General features: G+C 41.2%; 1 protein-coding gene across 2 annotated transcripts in view; it reads left to right on the forward strand.

Moving 5' to 3' along the window:
• The window catches only part of LOC135218237 (nuclear migration protein nudC-like), a 522,861-nt gene extending 500,839 nt beyond the window's left edge, over nucleotides 1–22,022 (forward strand). Inside the window, exon 8 of one of the 2 annotated variants that reach the window (XM_064254394.1) lies at nucleotides 21,791–22,021. In XM_064254394.1, coding sequence (XP_064110464.1) covers nucleotides 21,791–21,792 — 2 coding nt within the window. In that variant the 3' untranslated portion in view covers nucleotides 21,793–22,021. Of the gene's footprint in view, nucleotides 1–21,790 lie in introns of both variants that reach the window. The other variant, XM_064254393.1, reaches the window with a different exon arrangement.
• Nucleotides 22,023–22,587: the final 565 nt, after the last annotated feature.

Genomic DNA, 22,587 nt, shown 5'->3' on the forward strand with positions numbered 1-22,587 from the left:
CTGCCACGGAATCAGGTCGGTTCTCGGGACAATGGGATTCTGTGCCCTCCAATACCTACTTCTCCCTTTTCATGGTCTGAATCTCATTTAAAGCGTTTGCCAAAGGACCATTAAGTGATCGCCTAGGATCGTTTAAAGCATTCGCATAAGGACCGTTTCTGTTAACGTTAATGCTCGCTCCGTAGGCGCATTCTGTCATCTTCAACACCTAGATGTTAGCATGCATAGGCTTAATAATATATAATATAGGTATAGATATTTCATTGAGATGATAATGTATCTGTAGCGAGTTTTACACATTTAGATATGTCGACTCAGTTGACTGTTTACCTCACTCATGTTTTGGTTATTCTAAATTCTCGTCTACTGGCATATTCCTTTTTCTTCATATGCTAGTGTTCATTCTTTGCCTCCTTCCTGTTCGGCTATCGGCATATCTTTTACTACTGCCTTGATTAACGTTTCTCTTTCAAGTCTACACTGTAGTATCTAAAGTTCTCACCGAGTTAGATAATCTAGCTTCAGAGATTTCTAACTTAGTTTCATATAGGAATGCTTTGTTCATACGTGAACAAACCTTCAGGCTTAACAATAGGATAATTTCTAGCGCCTAGCTGGATCCGGTTAAAAAGCATATGAAAGCAAGGAATCTTGTGATATCTGTCAACGCATGCATAGCTCGGGTGAAGAGTGGTCAAGGACCACGCAACTACGCCAGTACGTCAGTCTTTCTTTGACCGCCGGGGCAAGAGTCATGTTAGCCTCTCTTGGCCTTTTCCGGTTCATTGCTCGTTTCGCTTGTGTTCAGTGTTTTGCTGATATTATGGCTGCTTCTGCTCCTTCTCGGCCTCGTCAATGTGTGTACCCCGGAATTCCAGGTTTTCCGTGCTCTCATTTTTTGGCTTCAGCACTGACTGACCCCCACATCACGTGCAGTAGGTGTTGTTCTAATTTTTGTACCATAACAAGTCCTTGCACGGAATGCCGGGCATGGCCTAAAGAGCAGTGGAAGTCATTTTATAGCAAGAGAGAACATTGGAGGGCTTCGACCCTTCCTACCTGGGAGGGTTTTTTCGCCTCTTCCTGATGCTTCGTATCCTGCAGTATTCAACCCCCATAGTAGCGTTGTTCCTGTGTCACCACCACTTGTGACGTCACTCCCATCGATGACGTCTCTCCCAGTCATCCTCCTCTGCTCTGCCTCTCTCAGCTGTGACATCATCCCTGCCACCCAGTTCGCTACATCTCCCTTCCATGTCATCGGAGCCTTCTCTGGCACATCAGTCTGAGGTTATATGCCAGGCAGTGCTTCAGAGGTTGGACTCTGTTTTGGATGTCAAGTTGCTTCGTCCCTGCCTCCTGCAAAGAGATTGCATAAGAAACCAGTGCTGTCTTCCTCTCCCACTTCCCCCTCTACACCCCGTCAGCGTATCAAGCGTTGGAAGCCTAAGGACGTTGCCCTTTCTTCGCCTACAAGGGATGAACAATGCGGACATGTTCTTGAGAGTGTTGATGTTTTGAGCAGTGTTAGTGTGCCTTCCCTTGTGCAATCTGAATGGGCTGCTTTGTCCTCTGCTTTGAACCACGGGCGTGTTACGCCCTCCCCCGTCCATGCGCACTGCCACCGTGTTATAGCCTCCCCTGTCCATGCACATTGCGAGCATTGTGCAACCTCACCTGCCCGTGCACATGATGTAAGCGCTTCCTCTTCTCCAAGACCTATTCGTCTCCGTAAGGGTCTCAAGGCACCTGTCAAGAGGTCGAAGGTAGTGAACGCGGAGTTGGTGCAGCAGGAGTGTTTGCCTGCCTCTCTCACTGGTGCTTCCAAGAGTTCGACTCGGGGGATTCTCCTTCGATCTCGAGTGTTCGGGATTCCCCTCCATCTCAAGTTCGTAGGTCTGCCCCGCCCATGACCATTCATGGACACGTTAACAAGTCATCTGTTGGGGTAAGTAATGTTCCTAGTGTTATAGTGGGTTCGTCTCAGAAGCCGATGCATGGACCCAGCCCAGACAGGTTAGTTGGGGTTTCGGGCTATTTGGCTGCTGACCCAAATGTTAATTTTAGTGGGGAAGGTGCCTTAGAGGAGCCTACACATCCTTCTCATCGTCGGTCTCCATTGCCGGAGCAGGAGGAGGGAGACACTCAAGAGTTTTTGTCTTCATTTTCGGTAGTTGTTGTTCTCATTTGTGGGTTTAACAATTTGGAAAGTAGGACACGGGTTCGGTCGTCTTACACTCCTTGCTTGGAAGCCTTAGTTAGAGCTACACAGGATCCCAAATCATCTCATCAGCTTCCTTTGTCGGGGCATGTTCAGTCGGTCTTGCACAAGGTTAACGCCTCTATTTCGGACCGGGACGGTTCGCTTCGCTCTAGGGGCTCTACCAAACTACTACCCCCACCTCTCACGAGACATAGGAAGTACTATGCTATGAGCTCTGCTTTTTTGACGTTGCGCCATCTTAACCCAGACGTCATTCGCCTGAAGCCAGGATTGACTTTGGAGCAGGTGAGGTCGGTGGATCCATCCTTGTCTCCGTAAGATGCCTCAGCATTGGAATCTACAGCGGCCTCCATGTTGCAGACGGTTTCTTGGCTGGACTTCAGGTCTGTGGTTGTTGCCAAGATAGCTTCTGACAGGTTCCCGGAAGGGTTGGTGAGAGCATCCTCGCTTGCCAGTCTGTTGCAGTCTGGGGCAAGGCGTTTTCATATATGGCTCACCTCAGTGCTAATTTATGGGCTAACCATAAATTAGCCCGTTTTGCTCTCGTTCCTTTAAGTCAAGAAGGAGCCCAAGGGGCAGAGGTAAAGGGGGGCCCATTGATAGGTTAGGCATCTCTCCCTCTCCTGCGCCACGGGTTGGGGGGTGCCTGGCGGGCCATTGGGCCAAGTGGCAGAGTTAAGGGGCGGAGAAGTGGGTGGTAGATGTCCTTCGGGTTGGGTACCTACTGCCATTCGACTTCTCTCTTCCTCTGTCAGACAAGCCACAGCTCAGGAAGACATATCCCCCAGATTCTCTGAAGTTCTTGGCTCTTCGGGAGGAAGTGCAGAAAATGCTGGACAAGGATGCGATAGAGGAAGTGGTGCGTCCGTCCCCGGGGTTTTACAGTCACATCTTAGTGCCCAAGGCATCGGGAGGATTGAGGGCCTATGATTCAGCATAAGTTATTACAACTTACAAATAAAGTTCATTAAATTTATAAGTAATCCAGAACCAACTTTGGCTCCAGGACTGTGGGAGGTACTCTGTAACCATTTTGTTCTTAAACCTAAGTCCAGGTTTTGGTCTTTTCCCTCTGTCGTGCAACACAGATTTTCTCTAGTGTCATTACACTTTCATGCAACATAGAATGGTCAACACTACACTTGGTAAAACTTTTTAGATGTCAGGGAAATGGAAAGACATCAGGATGCTTAGCAGGTTTATTCCCGGTCAGAAACAAAGTCTTTGTGGGAAGTTTGCTGCTTTGAGTGAAATGAAACAACATTGGTTTGATCATTCATTCTGTGGAAGGACAGTGTTTTAGCAATTGGGAATTCAGGAAGAACAACTGCTTACAAGGGCCTTTACATCCGTAAGTTTGGCACTTGGTGTGGATTTAAGGAGCACTCATTTAGCTTCCTAGCATGTAGATGAACAGGGACGTCTGAATGATTACTACTACTTTGTTGGCCCTCAGGCTTGAGCAGTAGATGTTTCCTTAAATTTTGTCTAATTCAGACTCATAGGCCTGCCCCTCGTATCTACTCTGTATTCTGTTGAACAATTTCAAGTTCAAGAATTAATTGCTCAGTGTCTCCTGTAGAGCCCTTGTAGCCTCAGGGCACATGATTTTCAGAAAATTTCCAATGGTCTCGGTAGATGTCTTATTCTTCCGTTGAGAAGAAATCAACTCTACTACACTTGAGAAGAAATCAACTCTGCTACACAATTCCATACAGTTCCATTAACGTAGGCATCTCCTTAACTGTTTGGAGATGTTAAAATGTCCCCTCCCAGTAATAAAATTTTCAAGTTATCATAGGATCTGTCCTTAATTTAAATCTGCCATGGTCTGGGGTCAGAAGCAGTGGTCTGTGTGTTGCTGAGGGTGCCATGATGGAGGAATTTTCAGCACCTGGAACCTTGTAGACGTCAATGTTTTCTGTTTAGAGGAGATAAGACTTTTCACTGTCTACTTCCAAAGTTATCGTTCCATACATACTTTCCTCGGTATTGCATCAAGTACTTTTAGATCTTGCTGAGGACCAGCACTGTAAGGTGTTGAGATTAAAGCCCATTCATCTCTATATCAGTCTCTCTCTGGAGTTTAGATGCGGGTCTAAACTTTATCTGAATTTACTGTAAAACCTTTTATTTAGCAGTGGTTAATAAGTAAATTTATTGTCAGCACCCTTCTTTTAGGTGGTGTAAAGGGAATGCCATTTTAGCTTTCTTCCTTAGAGCTGAGGGTGATGTTAAGGCTATGCTTTACATGCCCTGTAAGAATTCCAATGTAACCCCTTTGTGGGGAAAAAGAGGAAACTTCGCTATCCTGTTGAGGCATTTAAATTTAAAGGTTAAACGTAGAACATTTTTATCATCCTTTTAGAAACCTTGAACATCTTTGTCAAAGGTAAATGGTGGAAGAGGCAAAGTTAACCTTTGGTTTTGTGGTTTTAAGAAACATTGATGATGTTGTCAAAGGTTAAGCCTGGAAAAGGCAAAAATCAGCCTTTGCAAAGTTAACTTTTTATTTTGTGGTTTTAGAAAACCTAGAAAGTATTTGTGAAGGTTAAGCCTGGAAGAGACAAAGTTAACCTTTTGTGTTGTGATTTTTAGAAACTTTGTCACGGAACACAAGGTCCTCTGTGACGTATGGGATAGGCTAGTGCATGAGAAATAGCTCCATATCTGCTACCTTTATTAAAGGTAAACATTCATAATGTGAGCAGCAGTTGCAACTTCATTTAGTATTAAGTCAATTTGTCGCTCCAGAATAGGATTGATGTGTTATAGTAGAATTATAATTTGGTTTTTGCCCGATCACTACCTTAAGTATACAGAATTGTGTTTGAAAACAGTAAAGCCCTTATTCTGCTACTAGTAGTGGGTAGTCTTTTCCTGAACCGAAAAAAGAGCAATTCTTTAGGCTCTGTTTAAATCCCGGGTTTTAATATTATGGGGAACATGAAGGTAGAAATTTTGTATAGGAACGTACCTTTATATCGTAAAGGTATTTATTTTAATTTACTGTCGTTTTATAGGGCTTGCGTTTCATGCTGGCTGAATTGAAGTAGTTTTCTTTGCAAGGCTGCTCTTTGCTGCATACGTATGAGAGCCTTGCTCCCTGAATGGAATCTAACTTCTGGTGGTAGTAAAATCCACCAAGGATTCCAGATCAGGTGAGAATCTTTTGGGTTTCGTACAAGAAACCTTTAGCTCGAATGGCTGAGCGGAATTTTGTCTAGCTGCACTACCCACCATCCTCTTCTTAATGTGGGAATCAGCTAAATTTAACAGTAGGTAAGATTCATCTCAAGTAATATAAATTTTCATAATAAAATTTATTATTTGGATGCTTACCTACTGTTAAAGTAGACCCACCCAGCCTCCTCACAACTTAGTGGGCTGTCAAGGAGAATTCTGACAAGAGCTAAAACATTTGAAACACCTGGTGGAGAGCAGGTAAACTAGACAGTCATCTGGGCAGCCACTCGATTTTTTTTGTTTGAATGCCAACTCGCCTAATCGGCAGGGAGATATAGCTAAATTTAACGGTAGGTAAGTATCCAAATAATAAATTTTATTATGAAAATTTATGTAATCATCCTGAATCAAGTCTGCATTCTGCGGGTGTGTGAGATAAAGGTAGAGGAAGGCACATCGGCGGGTAAGAAGCATTCCCTCACAGATTCAACAGCCTCCCAACAATCTTCCTTCATCTCCATCTCCTGTCCTGCCCTCAGTACAGCACCAGAGAGATAAGTCCTTTTCCAGGAGGGTTAAAGGAGCAGATCCTACCAGAGCAGGACATTGGGGCAGGGCACGTTGTTAAGGAGGAGCAAGTCTTTGGGTTGGAGGAGATCCAAGAGAAGAAGTGCTTCCTCCACCAGGAGTGAGAGGGAACGGGCCAGTGGATCAGTGAAGTGACCATGAAGTTGTCAGAGGTGGTCCCATTCCAGGAGCTGAGCGTGAGCCAGGAGATCCAGGAACAAATCAGGGAGACAGGATAGGGAGTCTTGAGATTAGAGTAGTTGACTTTCCCTGCTCCATATCCCAATACCTTAGTCCAATTTTCACCTCATTCACTCATTCCAATACAGTGTTCTTTTTTGTTAGTTGATTAAGAAAAAACCATTAAAAATTATCATACTTGGCTTTTTTATTAGTTTTATCTCACTCAAAAAGTGCATATTATGATGAAATTTATTTGAAAAACCAGGAATTTTTGGATATTTCTTATAGAGAAATCCGTGAATATGAGTGACCATGAATGCCGAGAACGCAAATACGGGGGTCCACTGTATGTCATCCAAATAAACTCATATTTTAAAGAAGAAAGGTACCACATGGTCTCATTATACTGCTTTATAATAGTACAAACATCTCCCTACAATAAACTATATAGCATTGGTTTAATCATATACTCTATTCACTCAAAAATACAAAAAAATAATAAGGAATTAAACATAAGTAAATAATACGCCAAACTTTCTATGGTGCATTCAAGTTTTCTATGGCTTGCATAATCAAAGCCACCAAAAATAGATCCATCTTTCGGCAGTCTTGGTATAATGCCTTATGAGCCATGGCCCATAAAAGGTTAACCACAGCCCGTTTGTGGCCTGGCCTATATCATTGCCAGATGCATCATTATGGCAAACTTTAACCTTAAATCAAATAAAAACTACTGAGGCTAGCGGGCTGCAGTTTGAAACGTTTGATGATTGGAGGGTGGATGATCAATATAGTAGACTCTCCGTACTCACAGGGGGTCTGGAATGCTAGAATCCACGAATACTTATAACCCCACTCTAAAAATGCATATAACTGCCTGTCTTGAACATTTAAACACCAAAGTATCCCAAAAAATACCATCTTACATTAAATACACATTAAAAAATCATCCTATTACTGTGCATATTAATCTTTGAAATAGCATTAATACTATTTCAAAGTAAATCTTAAATTTTATGGTTTAAAATATACATACATCCTGTATGACTTAGTTAAGTACCGTATATACGAGTGTAACACGCGATCTCGCGTATCATGCAACCCCCAAATTTTCACCCTTAAAAAATGATTTTATCACGTATTTCATGTATCATGCAAGTTAAATTTATGAGACCAAATAACAATAGGCTAACTTCTTTTCCTCTTTATCTATCCCATTTTTTAGTTAGGCTAACCCCTTTGCCACCATTTCTTTATCTATCCCATCTTCTAGTTAAGTTTAAAAAAGTAAAAGAAATGGCAAAAGTATTGTGAGTAATGTTATACTTGTTGTGTAAATGCATACAGCCAGAAACAGCTGATTTACTATGACCAACCTAAACCGATAACAACAGCGTTTTTACTTGGATTTCAACCATCGTACGATAGTACAAAATTACCGTATTTATGTTACAAATGACATTAGGGAGCAGTGGCGGACTGGGTCTACAAATGTGGTTGCCAGGTGACAAAAGAGGGGGCCCACTCCAACCCTCAGCCATTACACTATAATAGAGTTCACATAAATACATAAAATAAAATGCACATGTGGTAACACAGAAGACAAATTATTGGAACGCTTATTTTTTACTAATAAAGTAATACCAATATAGATACATAAATGCTTAGTTGAATTTTTAATCAAAAGTTTAATGACATGTAAAGTAGTGTTATTTTGAAATGTTTACAAACTAAAAATGTAATCCAATAAACCTGTAATGAAAATCAAGAAGATACATATACCCTGCATTCTTTATACGTTTTTTATTTAAGTTTTCTTCCAAATAATTTAGACATATATAGCATTTTATCATTTATCTACATACGTCAAATTTTATCACCTCCCTTTATTTAGTCTAGCCCATCAAAAGACTAGATTTATATGATTTTGATTACTTACTTTCATCATTTTTTATGAGACCCTTGTGAAATACACAAAAGGAAAGTATACTTTCTTTCAATACTAAGAAGATAACATACATATACCAATTCTTTATTAAGAATTTTTGAAATAATATTCTGATATATCTAAGATAACATCTTTTTAAAGCATACTTTGTATTATTACACAATTGATTTTTAGACAGCTAAAAAAAAAAAAAAAAAAAAAAACCTATTACATGCAGCCTACTATATTAGGAGCAATCGCTTAAGTTCACTGGAGGATTGTGCAAATCTGTTAATAAATACTTCATTGTCCAGCTCATCTAACATTTCCTTTTCAATGGATAGTAACATGTAGGATTCCAAGTTTTCCTCAGACACTGAATTTCTTAACCTTGTATTTATAATCTTTAGTTTTGAAAATGACCTCTCGCACTGTACTTGGGTAACAGATAATGTGCAAATTATTTTATATAGTTGATAAAAGTTATCATATGCCTTGTCATGAAGTCTGTTGGAAACTAGAATTTTCAGTATACAAGATAGGCAAGTACATAGTACACATTTTACTGTTGGTGCAACTGCTGCCCATATTTTCACCATCATTAAGTAACGGGATTTTGACGTAAGGAAAAATCTATTTGCTGGGCGAATTGCTCGTGTCCCGCCAGCGAAATATCCTTTAATCTATTATTTCTAGGGTAAATGTACTAACACATACCAGAGAATAAATAAATAAAGAAAAAGGTCAGTACAACTGACTCGCTCACCCTACCGAGAGGGTGTCGGTATGAACACTATGGCGAGTGAGACCACTACCACGAGCCGCACTTGCCAATAGAAATCTCCCACTACAAAATCCCCACAAGAGGGGAGCCGACCCACAGAGTGGGCAGCAACTACTACTACTCCATCCCATGCTGCCGACTGCTGCGCCTCTGGTGGCCATCCTGAAGTTAGCAGACAATCTTGAGCGATGGGATGGGTAGGGCGGGATTTCGCTGGCGCACGAGCCAATCGCCCAGAAATAAAGATTTTTCCTTTTTCCTTACGTTCAAAATCCCTTTTCTGGGCTCAGCTCGTGTCGCTGCGCGAAATCGTACCAGAGAAATAGCACAAGATTGTAAAGAAAATTCAACTAAACAAAAAGGGGTCTCAAATAAAAGATAACATAAAAAGAAGGAATATATGCTAATAAATATATCATATACACCAATGATACAAAATTAGAAATATTACTTAAATTAAACTTAATGCTATAATATTTCTTAAAATTAACTTAATTTTTTACATATATACAGGGCTTACATGGAATATATGTTAAAAGCAGTATCTGTGTATAGATATGTACAAAAAACTCAAAAGCAATTATAACAATAACTTGAACAGAACAAACTTCAATAATAATAATATATGAAGGGAATGTATATGACTTAATATACAAAACCCGTAACCATTGTAAATAAGATGTATCCCCTAGCATAAAAATAAGGGGATCACATCAAGAGATCAATACATACAATCGATTGTGAGTGCCCCTAGCAAAAAAATAAGGGACACCCACCATATCACCATAAGAGCAGCTAAGACCCCAAGGTAAACGTAGATGAACCTGACAGGCATAGACAAACTGTTGGGTGAGACAGGTAGAAAGGAGGACTGGATCTTCTACTAAAGATTAAGCAGAGTCGGGGGAAACTATGTTACCCGCCGCAACTGCTGAAAATTTCAGAGCTTCCAAGGACTTTAAGTAATGACGCTTAAATACTGTCGGCGATTTCCATCCAGTATATTTTTTCAATTCATCGAAATTCATATGTTGAAATAGTTAATTGAGGTGGCTACTGCCCTGACATCATGTGCTTTTGGGAAAGAGTCAGGATTGGCTTGCTTAATAAAGTACAGGATCTGCTGCCTGATGCCTTTAATAGATAAAGTACCACCTTTTTTCTCTCTTAAAGAGAGGACCCACCCGATGAGGATGAGGAGGTCCTGGACAGAAAGGCTCATAAGGTCGATACTGGGCAAAGAGATATATCTTGTGGAAGGGGTACAACCTTCCATGGTTCCCACCTCATCAAAGGATCTTCATTCTTTGCTATAAACTCACGTTCCGGAGAAGTAGCACTTCCCCTGTGCGAGACTGAATATGATCCGATCTCTGGATAATGCCGACAGTTCTGAAATTCTAGCTCCTGAGGCCAAGCTTAATAAAAATAGAGTTTTTCTTAAGAGCATTATAAATGAAACATGTGTCATTATCAGTTTCTGAAGCCAGCTTTAGAACATCATTTAAGAACCATGATACTGACGTAGGCCTTACAGAAGGTCTAAGTCTAGCACAAGCCTTGGGAATAGACGAGAAGTAGGAGTCTGTCAAGTCTATGTTGAAACCAAATTGAAAAATCTTTTTCAAGGCTGACTTGTTTGTCGTAATGGTGCTAGCTGCTAAGCCTTTTTCAAATAAAGATCTGAAAAAGGATATAGCTGAATTGATTGTCATGATTCTAATATCTGATTCTCTCAGGAAGGTTGCTAACTTTTTGACAGCCGCGTCATACTGTCTCAAAGTTGAATCCCTTTTATCAGATTCCAAGAAGAGATATTTTGAGGGTCAATATTCGCATCTCTTTTCGCTGCAAACTTCATGAAATCCATAAAGTTAGGGTTTTGAGAATTCCTGAGGAAGCGAACACAGTCTTCGTTTGCACTGACTGGGAGAGCCTGGGACTGGGAATTCGAAGAGGACGAAGACCCAGTTCCAGAATTAGAGGGTACCAATTGCTCTTCGGCCAGTCTGGGGCTACTAGAGCCACTTGACCCTTGAATGTTCTGAGTTTTGTTCAGTACCTTCATGAGAAGATTCACTGGAGGGAAGACATAAATCTTCTCCCAGTTGTTTCCAGTCTAGGGCCAGGGCGTCCGTGGCATAGGCCAGAGGGTCCAGGTTGGGGGCCACATAACATGGGAGTTTGTGGTTCGCTTGGGATGCGAAGAGATCCACTTGTAGGCCTGGAACTCTCTGAAGAATCCATTGGAACGAACTGCTGTCCAGTGAGCATTCCGACTCTAGAGGTACTGATCGGGATAGAGCATCTGCTATGACGTTTTCTCACTCCAGCTATATGGGTGGAGGAGAGGTGCCAACTGAACTTGTCCGCCAGGGAGAAGATGGCTACCATGACATGATTTAGATGACGTGCTTTGGAGCCTCCCCTGTTTATACAATGGACTACCACTGCGCTGTCTAAGACTAGCTTTGATGTGGTCGTAGTACTTCGGCGGACGTAACCTTTTTAGAGTCAAGAACACAGCCATTGCTTCCAGTAACGTTTATGTGGAACTGACGGAACTGAGGTGACCAAGTTCCCTGAACTTTCTTGAACTGAGAATATCCTCCCCAACCGCTTAACGAAGCGTCTGTGTGGATGGTAATCCCGGAGGAGGAAACTGAAGGGGCACTGATATCGATAAGATCTTGACTTTTGCCCACGGGCGTAGTCGATTCCGTAGAATCTGAGGGACTGAGGATAATTTGTCCCTGGACCTGACATTTTGCTCGAGCGCCAGATTCTGGTTAGGTCTTTCAGTTTGGCTTTCATCAAGATGTTTGTCACTGATGCAACTGGAGTGAACCCAGGATCCTTTCCTGGGTTCTTCTTGACGCAAGTTTGTGACTCAGAAATTGCTTTACTGACTTCGCTATTTCTTTCCTCTTGGCTGATGGAATCGACAGAGTATGGGAGGATAGATTCCATTGAATGCCCAGCCACTGAAAGTTTGACTCTGAGTGAGTCTTGACTTGGTCCTGTTTATCTTGAAGCCTAGATATTCCAGGAACTGAATCACTTTCAGTGTTGCTTTGTGGCATTCCTCGACTGTTGGAGCCCAGATTAACCAATCGTCGAGATACGCTACTACCATAACCCCTTGCGATCTTAGTTGTTGAACTACCACTTCCGCCAACTTCGTGAACACCCTGGGTGCTACGTTGAGCCCGAAAGGAACTACCTTGAAGGAGAATGCCTGATCTCCTATCTTGAAGCCCAGATACGGACGGAAGTGCCTTGCAATAGGGATATGATAGTAAGCGTCTGTAAGATCGATAGAGGTGGTGACGGCCCCACGGGGAAGTAAGGTCCGTACCTGCGAGATCGTGAGCATCTTGAACTTGTCGCAGCGAATGGCTAAGTTTAAGCGGGACAAGTCTAAGATTACCCTTCTTTTTTGTGAGCCTTTCTTTGGAACGCTGAACAAGCGCCCTTGAAACTTTAACCTGTTGACTCTCGCTATAGCTCCTTTCTGAAGGAGGTCCTCCGCATACTCCGTCAATTCTTTGGATGGGAAGTTGGCTGAAAGGTCTGGATGGGGGCGGGTTTCGCATACCCATCCCAACCCAGGCCTTTTGACACAATGCTTGCGCCCACTTGCTGAATTCCACCTGTGGCGGAAGTGAAACAGCCTCCCATCCTACCTGAAAGTCCTCATTGGTGTTGGTAGCCTCCGCGGCCTCCCCTGAAATGCTTTCCTCTATTAAAGGACCCTCCCGATCCTCTCTGACGAAAGGATCGCTTACCTCTGCCTCCCTTACCCGAGCGGTCATACTTCTGGGAAGCCTGGCCCTCGAAGACTTGATTGAAGGCTGGGAGAGAGCGTAAGAGGTGGAGGGTTGAGGCTGGGGGGAAATGACATAGATAGCTTGCGATTGAGCCTTGGAGTTAGAAGGTTGGGCTGCTTGCACCAACGGACAGCTGGAACCGTCTGGGTAAAGTTGTGGCTGTTTCTTTTGGTAAGGCTGGAAACGTCTGGGTTTCTTCTGAGCCTTACCTCTGACCACTTGATCTTGGCGTCTCTTGGCCGTAAGACCCCAACGATCTTTAAGGCTTTGGTTAAGCCTTGTAGCCTCTGCCTGGACCTCCTTCACCATCGCATCTGGGAAGAGGTCCCTCTGGCCCCCAGATGTTCGATGCAAGCAACTTATTCGGTTCATGCCGAATCGTTGCTTCTTGGAGGACATGTTTCCTACAGTTTGTTCTAGCCGTGGCGAACTCGAACATATCAGACTGCACCGTTTGAGTCAGTGACTTGGTGATCAGCTTAAAAAGTGGCTCAGAACCATAAGAAATGGTAACCACCTCGGTCATGGCCATGGTATTGATAGACCTGGCCAACCTAGACTTGGCATCAAATTCTGCCTGAATGAGGCTATCTGGAAGTCTAGGCAGCTTCTCACCAAACTGCTCCATAGCACAGTCTGGGTTTTGAGTTTGCCCCCGCAGAAAAAAGTGTTGGGTCAGTATCAAAAAAAAGAAAAACACAAATTTAAAACCCACAACTCACCGGCTGAGGGAAGTAAAGGAGACGTAGGTCCGCTTCTTTCAGCTGAGGCAACGAATCCCCCTTCTGGGCTGCTGGAATGGTAACCGTAGCAATCTTTGTCAAGAAAGGGAGCGGGGTACTCTCTTCCATTGTAAAGATTGTGAAAGGACTCTTAAATGGCTGTATTTTCGTGTTCGAACAGTCCATGTCCTCTAAACACCTGAGCCATTCTCTTTGAGCCTGGTCTCGTGAATAGAGGACTGTCTCTTTCGGTACCTTATCGTCTCGATCATGGCAGAGGCGTGAGCCTGGCGTAGCCGATGAACGGAGGCTGAAGGTCTTCGGGTAAGAACTCGAAGTCTTCAATCCTCCGAGTTCCACATTCCGGGATAGAAATAAGCCCGTCCTGGAAGGGGGCGTATGACGCTACTCTCCAAGGATTGTTCATACTGAACGGAGGTAGAGAGTCATACGGAGGCAATTGCGCTCCCCCTGTGCTGAAGGGTGGGGGAGAAGCTAGCGGAGCTTGGCTCAGTCCGGCGATAATGTTGTCCTGGGAGCTGATCCTATCAGACAACCGGGAGAACATCTGTTCCATACTGGTTTTTAGAGACCCCACCAGATCGCCCACTTGTTGCAACAGGCCAGCGTTGGGATCCAAAGCTGGAGCTGCTGCGGAGGTGGACGGGTGGCTCTGAACCGGAACAACCAAAGGTAGTGGAACGTTGACTCCGCTGGAGTGTGTGATCTCTCCCTGGAGGATCTACTCCTAGAGGATTTGGAGCCGACCCGGAAGCTTTAGACCTCTCTGCTCCGGGGTTTTTAGCCGGAGACTTACGAGATGATGATGACGCCGACGCCGTCTTTCTAGACGACGACGACGTCTTAGTCAAGGTTTTTTACTGCTTGTCCTTTGACCTTAGGTCTAACGGAAGCATCAGGAGAAGTATAAAGTTCTGTACCTGTAAAGCCTTGGAAGGATGGAGAGTTTGCAGGGGTTAAAGATCATTGGGGCACCCAAGGCATCCCTTGGGCGTCCAACGTACTCACCTCGACCAACAGGTCGTCTACACCTACCATGGGTTCAATATTAAGATCTAATGTCGCGACTTTCGAGGAGATGTCCTGGCCTGGATCCGTCAACGAGGCAGCGAGCTGTTGTTGAATGAACGCAATAGTCGGGCCGCCTCTGCTGGGTCGACGTAGCCCGTTGACTTGCCTCCGGGGAAGATCAGGACCGCCAACCTCTTCTCGAGAATGTAGGGCATACCCTTGGCGGCGTTCTTCCCAAAACCGCCGACCCAGGCCCGCAGGGTTGCCAGTGCGGTGTCCTTCACAGCCGGAGCCTGGAAGAGAGGGTATTTATTAGTTTTTAAGATTAAACTTAAAACTAAAACTAAAACTAAATTAAAAGCTTAACTTAAAATTATAGGGGATGCAAAATCCCCTGTATTTTTATCTTAAGTTTAAGAAAGATTAGAATTTTTTAAACTTAAGAACTATAACGAAGTAGGGACTGGCTAACGGAGTTGGAAATACTTACCCCGTCTAAGAGCTGGCTCACCAGATCATAACAGATGGTGCATGTCTCGTGATACCAGACTTGGAGGTCCCCGTGCGGAGTCGCGCATGGAGCATGGGACCGGCAACTTCATGTCCACACGGGTCTTGAAGCGTGGCGGCGCATCCCGGATGCTCACAGTTGGTGGTCTGTAAGTGAAAAGACACATGAGCATCTTAAAGGCTATCACTTACAGCTAAAGGACAGAAGAACTCCGCTGCATGCCGGAGCTCGGAAAAAATTTGGGCATAACCCCTCCCTTACCGGCCTGAAGAGGCTATAACCCCGGAGAGATCCGGTGAGGCAGACAAGGGAGGGGGGATGGTTTTAAGGGTAGCTTAAGATAAACTTACTTAGTTTAACATAACTAATTCTTAAACCTATAAAAATCGAACGTACCGGACTAAGTCCAGTGCGTGGCGGAGCGTGTCGCGACTTCAGCGCGACGGAGGGGTTAGTAGAGACCAACTGTATGCCTCAGTCCACCCTGCGGGGTGAACTAGCACCTTTCCACTTGGATGCCGGAGCTCCGGTAGAAAAGGAGCCCCAGTAAGGTGGGAAAGGGCGAGAGGGCACACAGACTCGCGCTAGCAACGGAGCGACGGAGAAGCGACGGAGGGGGGAAAGGCCAGTCCCCCCCCTTAGCCATCCGGCCGGACCGAGAAGCTGGAGAGGTCGAGTCCAGTCTGGGTCTGTCCCCGTCCCCTCTACTCCCTCCGCCTGGGGGGAGAGGGAGGCAGGCTCGGGTATGCGAGCGAGCGTGGGCAGACCAACCCTCCCCCCGGCCCTATGGAAGAGCGGGAGGAGGGAAGATGACTGGACAGGCGTCTGGCTGCTCCGTGATCACGTAGTGACCACGGGGCGGTAACAACAAAACAATGAAACGATAAGGCCTAGAATACACAACCGGCTGATCAGAGAGAAGCTATAAGGAAGCAACCGAACTGAAGAGCGGTAGCGCATGGGCCCTATGGGCCATAACCTAGGCTAGATGAAGCCAACCACTTACCTACTAACAAAAACATAATAAATAAATAAAACATTGAAAGAAAGAAAACAAAATAGTAGGAGAAAAAATCCAGGAGTGTACGACTAACCCGAAAGAAAGTCTACCACTCAAAGCTAGCCGGGGCCGATACTAAGAGCCGGGGCTAGGGTCTGGATAGAAGAAGCCTACGTAAGGTAAAAAGACATGCATGCATGACATAAACCGCGTAGACTGTACCCTAAAACAAATAGGATGACTAAAAATAGAGCGTACTAAAGTAAGGGAAGGTTCTGGGTATGGAAGACCAAGAACGAACCCGCCACGAGGCAGAACCATGCTGCCATGCTTCCGACCTAGAGTTCGTATTTATACCTAAAAAACGGCAAATACTGACTCAAGGACAGAAAAAACCAAATAGCAATAAACATTGAGTACTTAACTTAGCTGCTGCGATGGCTGCACGCTCCATGATGAGTAAATCCTAAAAATAAGGGCACAAAAAACACAGAGCAAAAAAGGGCACGTGTATACAGTGTGCGCTAACTGAAAAGGATGGCCACCAGAGCGCAGCAGTCGGCAGCATGCGATGGAGTAGTAGTAGTTGCTGCCCACTCTGTGGGTCGGCGTCCCCTCTTGTGGGGATTTTGTAGTGGGAGATTTCTATTGGCAAGCGGCTCGTGGTAGTGGTCTCACTCGCCATAGTGTTCATACCGACACCCTCTTGGAGGGTGAGCGAGTCAGTTGTACTGACCTTTTTCTTTATTTATTTATTCTCTGGTATGTGTTAGTACATTTACCCTAGAAATAATAGATTAAAGGATATTTCGCGCAGCGACACGAGCTGAGCCCAGAAAATAATTTTAGAACATCAAAGTTTGAAACAAAAGAAAACAGTTCCAATTTCACTTGATCATTTAGGTTACCATACTAACCTAACCTAGCAGAAACGGAGCTTGGGGACACTATGGACTATTCAATTCACCTCCAATAGTCCATAGTGTCCCCAAGCTCTGTATGTTTGCTAGATTTCCCTTTCTCCATAATAATAAATTTAGGAAAAAATGCATCACCCTATTCCAATGATCAAGTTGCCTGCCCTTAATTTGAAACTAATTCCCATAAACCCCCGAACTATCGGCTCACTCTTCCAAGTCAAGGATAGGATTCGAGCCCCCTGTTTGCCTCCGGTGTCGTTTATAAGTATAATTGTCCCAGATGTGATCTCGGCACTTACATCGGTTGCACCAGGAGGCTGCTAAAAGTCCGAATTTCCTCTCATCAAGGAATTAGCCATAGAACGGGTTGTCGACTATCAAATCCAGAACAATCTAACATAAGAAATCACAGTAAAAGTTGCAAAACACACATAGATGCCAGTCAAATTTTAATATTGTAGGAAGAACCCGACATATAGACGAACTAACCACCCTTGATCAATAATAATCAAGCTAACTGTACCTTCTCTTAACCACCATTCGTCTTCCACCCAACTGTTTATTGCCTAATTACCTGTTGTTTTGTTTACACTCCCTTCCATAACAATTTTTCGTGTCAGTTCTCCTTCCGCTACCGCTGTGGGTAGGCGTCTTGTTCGTTCTATTATCATTATTATTATTATATATCTTTCTATTATTATTATTATTATTATTTTTTAACTAATTTGTTTTGTTTCTCTGTATTCGCTCCTAGCCCTTTCACTGTTATTCTGTGTTTCTGTTTTTACTCTGTTTTTATTCTTAATTTATTAAAAGGTTTTTAATTTTGGTGTTGGTAAACATTGTGTGTATCTTTTTACTTATACGCAATTGATGTGTAATCGTTTCAGCCTGGAAAATGTATCAAGCTGATACGAAACGTCGGCGCAAATAAAATAGATGAAAGACAGAACGCGTCTCCCTACTCCAATATGTATATTAATATATTATATTTATATATATATATATTAATATTATATATTTAATATATATATATATATAGATATATATATAAATATATACATATGATATATCTATATATATCAATATTATATTTATATATATAATATTAATATAATTATATATATAATATATATATATAATATATACATATAATATATCATATATTATATATTATATATGTATATACTATCCCAGATTTCTGTCTGGACCAACCCATTATTTGCGGGGATTCGCCTATTCGCGGGATTTTCCGGCAAAATTCATCACCAATTAGTGTATTTTGATGTTATTTTCATGACTAAATGTATTTTTATGGTACAAAATTGATTTACTAATTTTCAAATATTAATACTGATTAATACTGTATTAGTAAGTTTTAATAAGATTAAATGATATCACATAGTAAAAATAATAATTCTCTCTTTCTCTCTCTCTTCTACTGAGATGTATGGTTTTTTTGTATAATAAATAATTAATTTCATATTTTCAAATATTAATGTGGGTGAGCGAGTCAGTTATTCTGACATCCCCCTATTTTTATTTTTTCTCGGGTAATGTTAGTATCATTTACCCAGAAATAATGAACTTAAGGGATTATTTCACGAAGCGACACGAACTGAGCCCAGAAATTAATGTATACATCATATTTTCAAACATTAATATTAATGTTTACAGCAATAACATCAATTCATTAAAGAAAATACTAAAGTGGATGAGTAAAGTTTTAGTTTATAAATTTGAAAAATTATGCAGGAATTAAAGAAATCCCAGTCTTCTCTCTCAAACTCCAGGTACTAAAACTGTCAAACATATCAAGTAATGGGAAGGAGGGGGAGGAGCTGTTGTGTTGTTGTCACCAAGTGTTCATGCAATTTCTCTCTCTCTCTCTCTCTCTCTCTCTCTCTCATTTACTGAGACCCGAGAATTTTTATAGTACATGTACTATTTGTTTTTAATACTTTAAAATAATAATAATATTAATGTAACTGTAATTACAAAATTCATACTGTGATAGTATTTTAAAGAAATACAATAATCTATCCATTTCACTCTTTTAATTAAGGATAACTCCTCTCTCTCTCTCTCTTTTGCCACACAGGATATGTATGTCATAGTGGTAACTCCCTCCCTCTGTTTCGCTGGAAGCGATATTAGTATTTTCTGAGAGAACAGAGAGATAAACACACGTGGTCACTCTCTCTCTTTACCGAGATGAAAGAATTTTTATGGTAGTACTAGTATGTAAAATGTTTATTGATATTTTCTGTCGTTAATAATAATAAAACTGTAATTACAAAATTCGTATGTGGTAGTATTTTAGAGATGAAAATTACCTTTCCATTTCACTTACGTAAGGATCACTCATCTCTCTTACTGTGATAAGAGAATTTTTATGGTAGATGCATGTGTTTATTAATATTTTCAAATAATAATACTAATATAATTAGCTTCAAATGAAAATTCTTCCCTTCGTCTTTTTCTGTATCGATTTCCCTACCTTCTCGTAACTCCAGCGATGCTTGGAGCTGGGAAGCTGTCAAATTTGAGAAGTTACAGTGCCATACAATGGTCAACTAATTTAATGGTTTTTATGCAATCTCTCTCTCTCTCTCTCTTACTGAGGAGATCCTTTTTATGGTACATGCCTGTAATAAGTTTATTATTAATATTTTCTAATAATAATACTACATGTGTAATAATATTACTATAAATGTAATTACAAAATTCATATGTGAGTATATATATATATATAGTATATATATATATATATATATATATATATATAGATATTATATAATATATATATATATAATATATAGATATATATATATATATATATATAACATCTGGATTACACTGATGCAGCTTTCAAGGTAGATATTATTTAGCACCACAATTGGAGACAGTAATTTCTGTATGATATCATTTATTATCATTAGTTCAGCAAACTATTCAGTAGTTCAACAAATACATGCCTACTAAAAAATCCAAATCACTTGTTTATATTTTGGAAGATGACACCAAATTTGCCAATGTAACTCATAGAAAGTTATATTCCTTGACATTCTTACCATCAAATACCAACAAAGAGCACCTCAGTGGCGCGATTGGTATGGTCTTGACTTGCCACCTTGCTGGCCGCGAGTTCGATTGTCGGACATTCCATTGAGGTGTTAGAGATGTGTGTTTCTGGTGATAGAAGTTCACTCTCGACGTGTTCGGAAGTCACGTAAAGCCGTTGGTCTTGTTGATGAATAACCACTGGTTCCATGCAACGTGAAAACACCATACAAACAAACAAATAGCAGTAAAAGTTAATGCCATTTTCTTTATCCCCGTTATTAAGATTTTATCTTTTGACCTGTGTAAAATACTTACTTCGAATGGTTAACAATGAAAATATACCAAAAAACAAATGATTGTATTACCCTGGAAATCTCTGGATTATTTTCTAGTTGTCCCGAAATCCCGGGATCCAAAATCGGGCTCAAACTGGAAACCCTAATTGTGACTTTGCCTGAGATGAGCTTGTTTCACTTCTCATCTCAATCAACATACAGACTAGTGAATATTGGCTGATAGGTATCAGGCCATTGAACCTAGGCTATTATTAATATTATTGATATATTATGCCTATGGGTGAAGCTTATATGGGATGACAGCGTTGGAAATGACAATTATTTTACCGTGCTGTTGTCAAATTTTATTGTCAGTTTGACTCATGAATAAAGAACGATAATAATTAGTTCTGCTCTAAAGAGTAAGAAAGTACAGTGGACACCCCGTGACCATATCTATCCGTTATTCGTGAGAAATTCGCATAAACGCGGAATTGTTCCGAGAAATATCCACAAATTCCTGGTTTTTATGAATTTCATCATACAGTGCACTTTTTTGTGATAAAACTATTAAAAACCAGGTATAAACATTTTAAGTGGGTATTTTTTGAGTTTCAACTAACAAAATAGGCAGTTTTAAGCGTTTTTATAGGGGTTTCAATTATTCATGGATTCTAGCTATTTGTGGGGTGATCTAGTATGCATCCCCCGCAAATACGGGGCGAAACTGTACTGTAAGTTTATGGTGGAAAGAAAGGCACATAACGTCTATAAAAATGTAAACTATAATGCTTAAGTGTATACAAACTACAGCATACAGAATTATTTTTTTTAAATTTCTACATTAGTACACATTGCCCTTGGTAAATGCTGCATAGATAATTTACCAGTCTTTAAAAACTGCTTAGAAAATTACCATAATGTACTTGCCACATCTACAAAACTTTATGGGTTAACTGTGAAGAAACATACCAGCAGTATTAAATATTTTTATTTCTGCATAAAGTAAATATTGTATATAGCAAATGGTGCGTAAATCATTTGACAGTCTTTGCCACGTTTCAAAGAGTACGGGTTTCCCATTAGATTGCATGGGTTGCGCCATTGTTTACATAAGAATCATCACATGGACTGCATCCATTATATAAAGTTCATAGAGGCCCATAAAGGTACTCCCATGAAGAACTGGTGTCTACTGACTTACGGTGTGTACCATAGATATAGATAGGAGAGATTGGACATGCTATAGTAGCCAAACCAGTCTGTGAATTTGTCAGTGACGTCTTGTGAAGGTGGAGTGATTAAGATTTGCTCCTTTATGGATTATGTGGTGAGACCATGAGACAGTGAAGAGAGATGGCCATAGGATGTAAGGAGGCCATTATAGAACATTGTATTAATCCCTTTTATTTCCAGCATCAGAGACTATTGATATTGCTGTGTGATGTACCGAGGCAGTGAACTTTTTATTTTTAAGAGTTTTATTTTTATTTTACTTTTCCTTTTTCATTTTATGCACCGTGCTGTTTGATTTTAATGAGGACCATGTTTTCCTTTTGACAGGAACTCTTCCTTGAATTGACCCCATAAAAAATGTTTGATCACTGGAGTAACCGAGATGAGAGACTTTACTATGTGACATTTTATTTTGTTAAATGAATATATTAGTGTTCGAGTGATGTTGCATTTCCCATGTGGGATTGATTGATTTAGTTTCCCGTGTATTGCCGGAGGGTAATCTGTTCTCTCTATGTAAGGCTTATCTGGGTTTAATTTTGGTTTTTCTTTTGATTTGTTTAATCCAATTCAACCTGATAGATAGAATCATGTTTATGTTCATGAATAAAGTTTTTTTTTGTAGTTTGGAGTTTAATTCAGTTGCCTACGTTAATTTGGAGTTGTCTTCGAGTATGAAGAACAGGTTTTCAGATCGGCCAACGTTACCATCTTTAGGTTCAGACATAGATCCAGTCTCTTAATATATATATATATATATATATATATATTACCACAGGTAAATAATAAGAGATGCGGTGTAAGTCCTGACTGATTTCGACTTTATTTCCGAGCTACAGACATCAATGGCTTGGAAATAAGTCGAGACCAGTGGTAATGTGTGATAAATAAATCACATGCCAAAGTGATTATTTATATATATATATATATATATATATAGATAATATATATATATATATATATATATATATATAAAGCGAATACCACCGGAAAATGATAGTCAGAAATCCAAGCGCTTTCGTCTTTATTCAGACATCGTCAAGTAGCTCCTTGACGATGTCTGAATAAAGACGAAAGCGCTTGGATTTCTGACTATCATTTTCCCGTGGTATTCGCTTATTAAT

This window comes from Macrobrachium nipponense, chromosome 9 (assembly GCF_015104395.2).
Source record: "Macrobrachium nipponense isolate FS-2020 chromosome 9, ASM1510439v2, whole genome shotgun sequence".
Classification (NCBI taxonomy): domain Eukaryota; kingdom Metazoa; phylum Arthropoda; class Malacostraca; order Decapoda; family Palaemonidae; genus Macrobrachium; species Macrobrachium nipponense.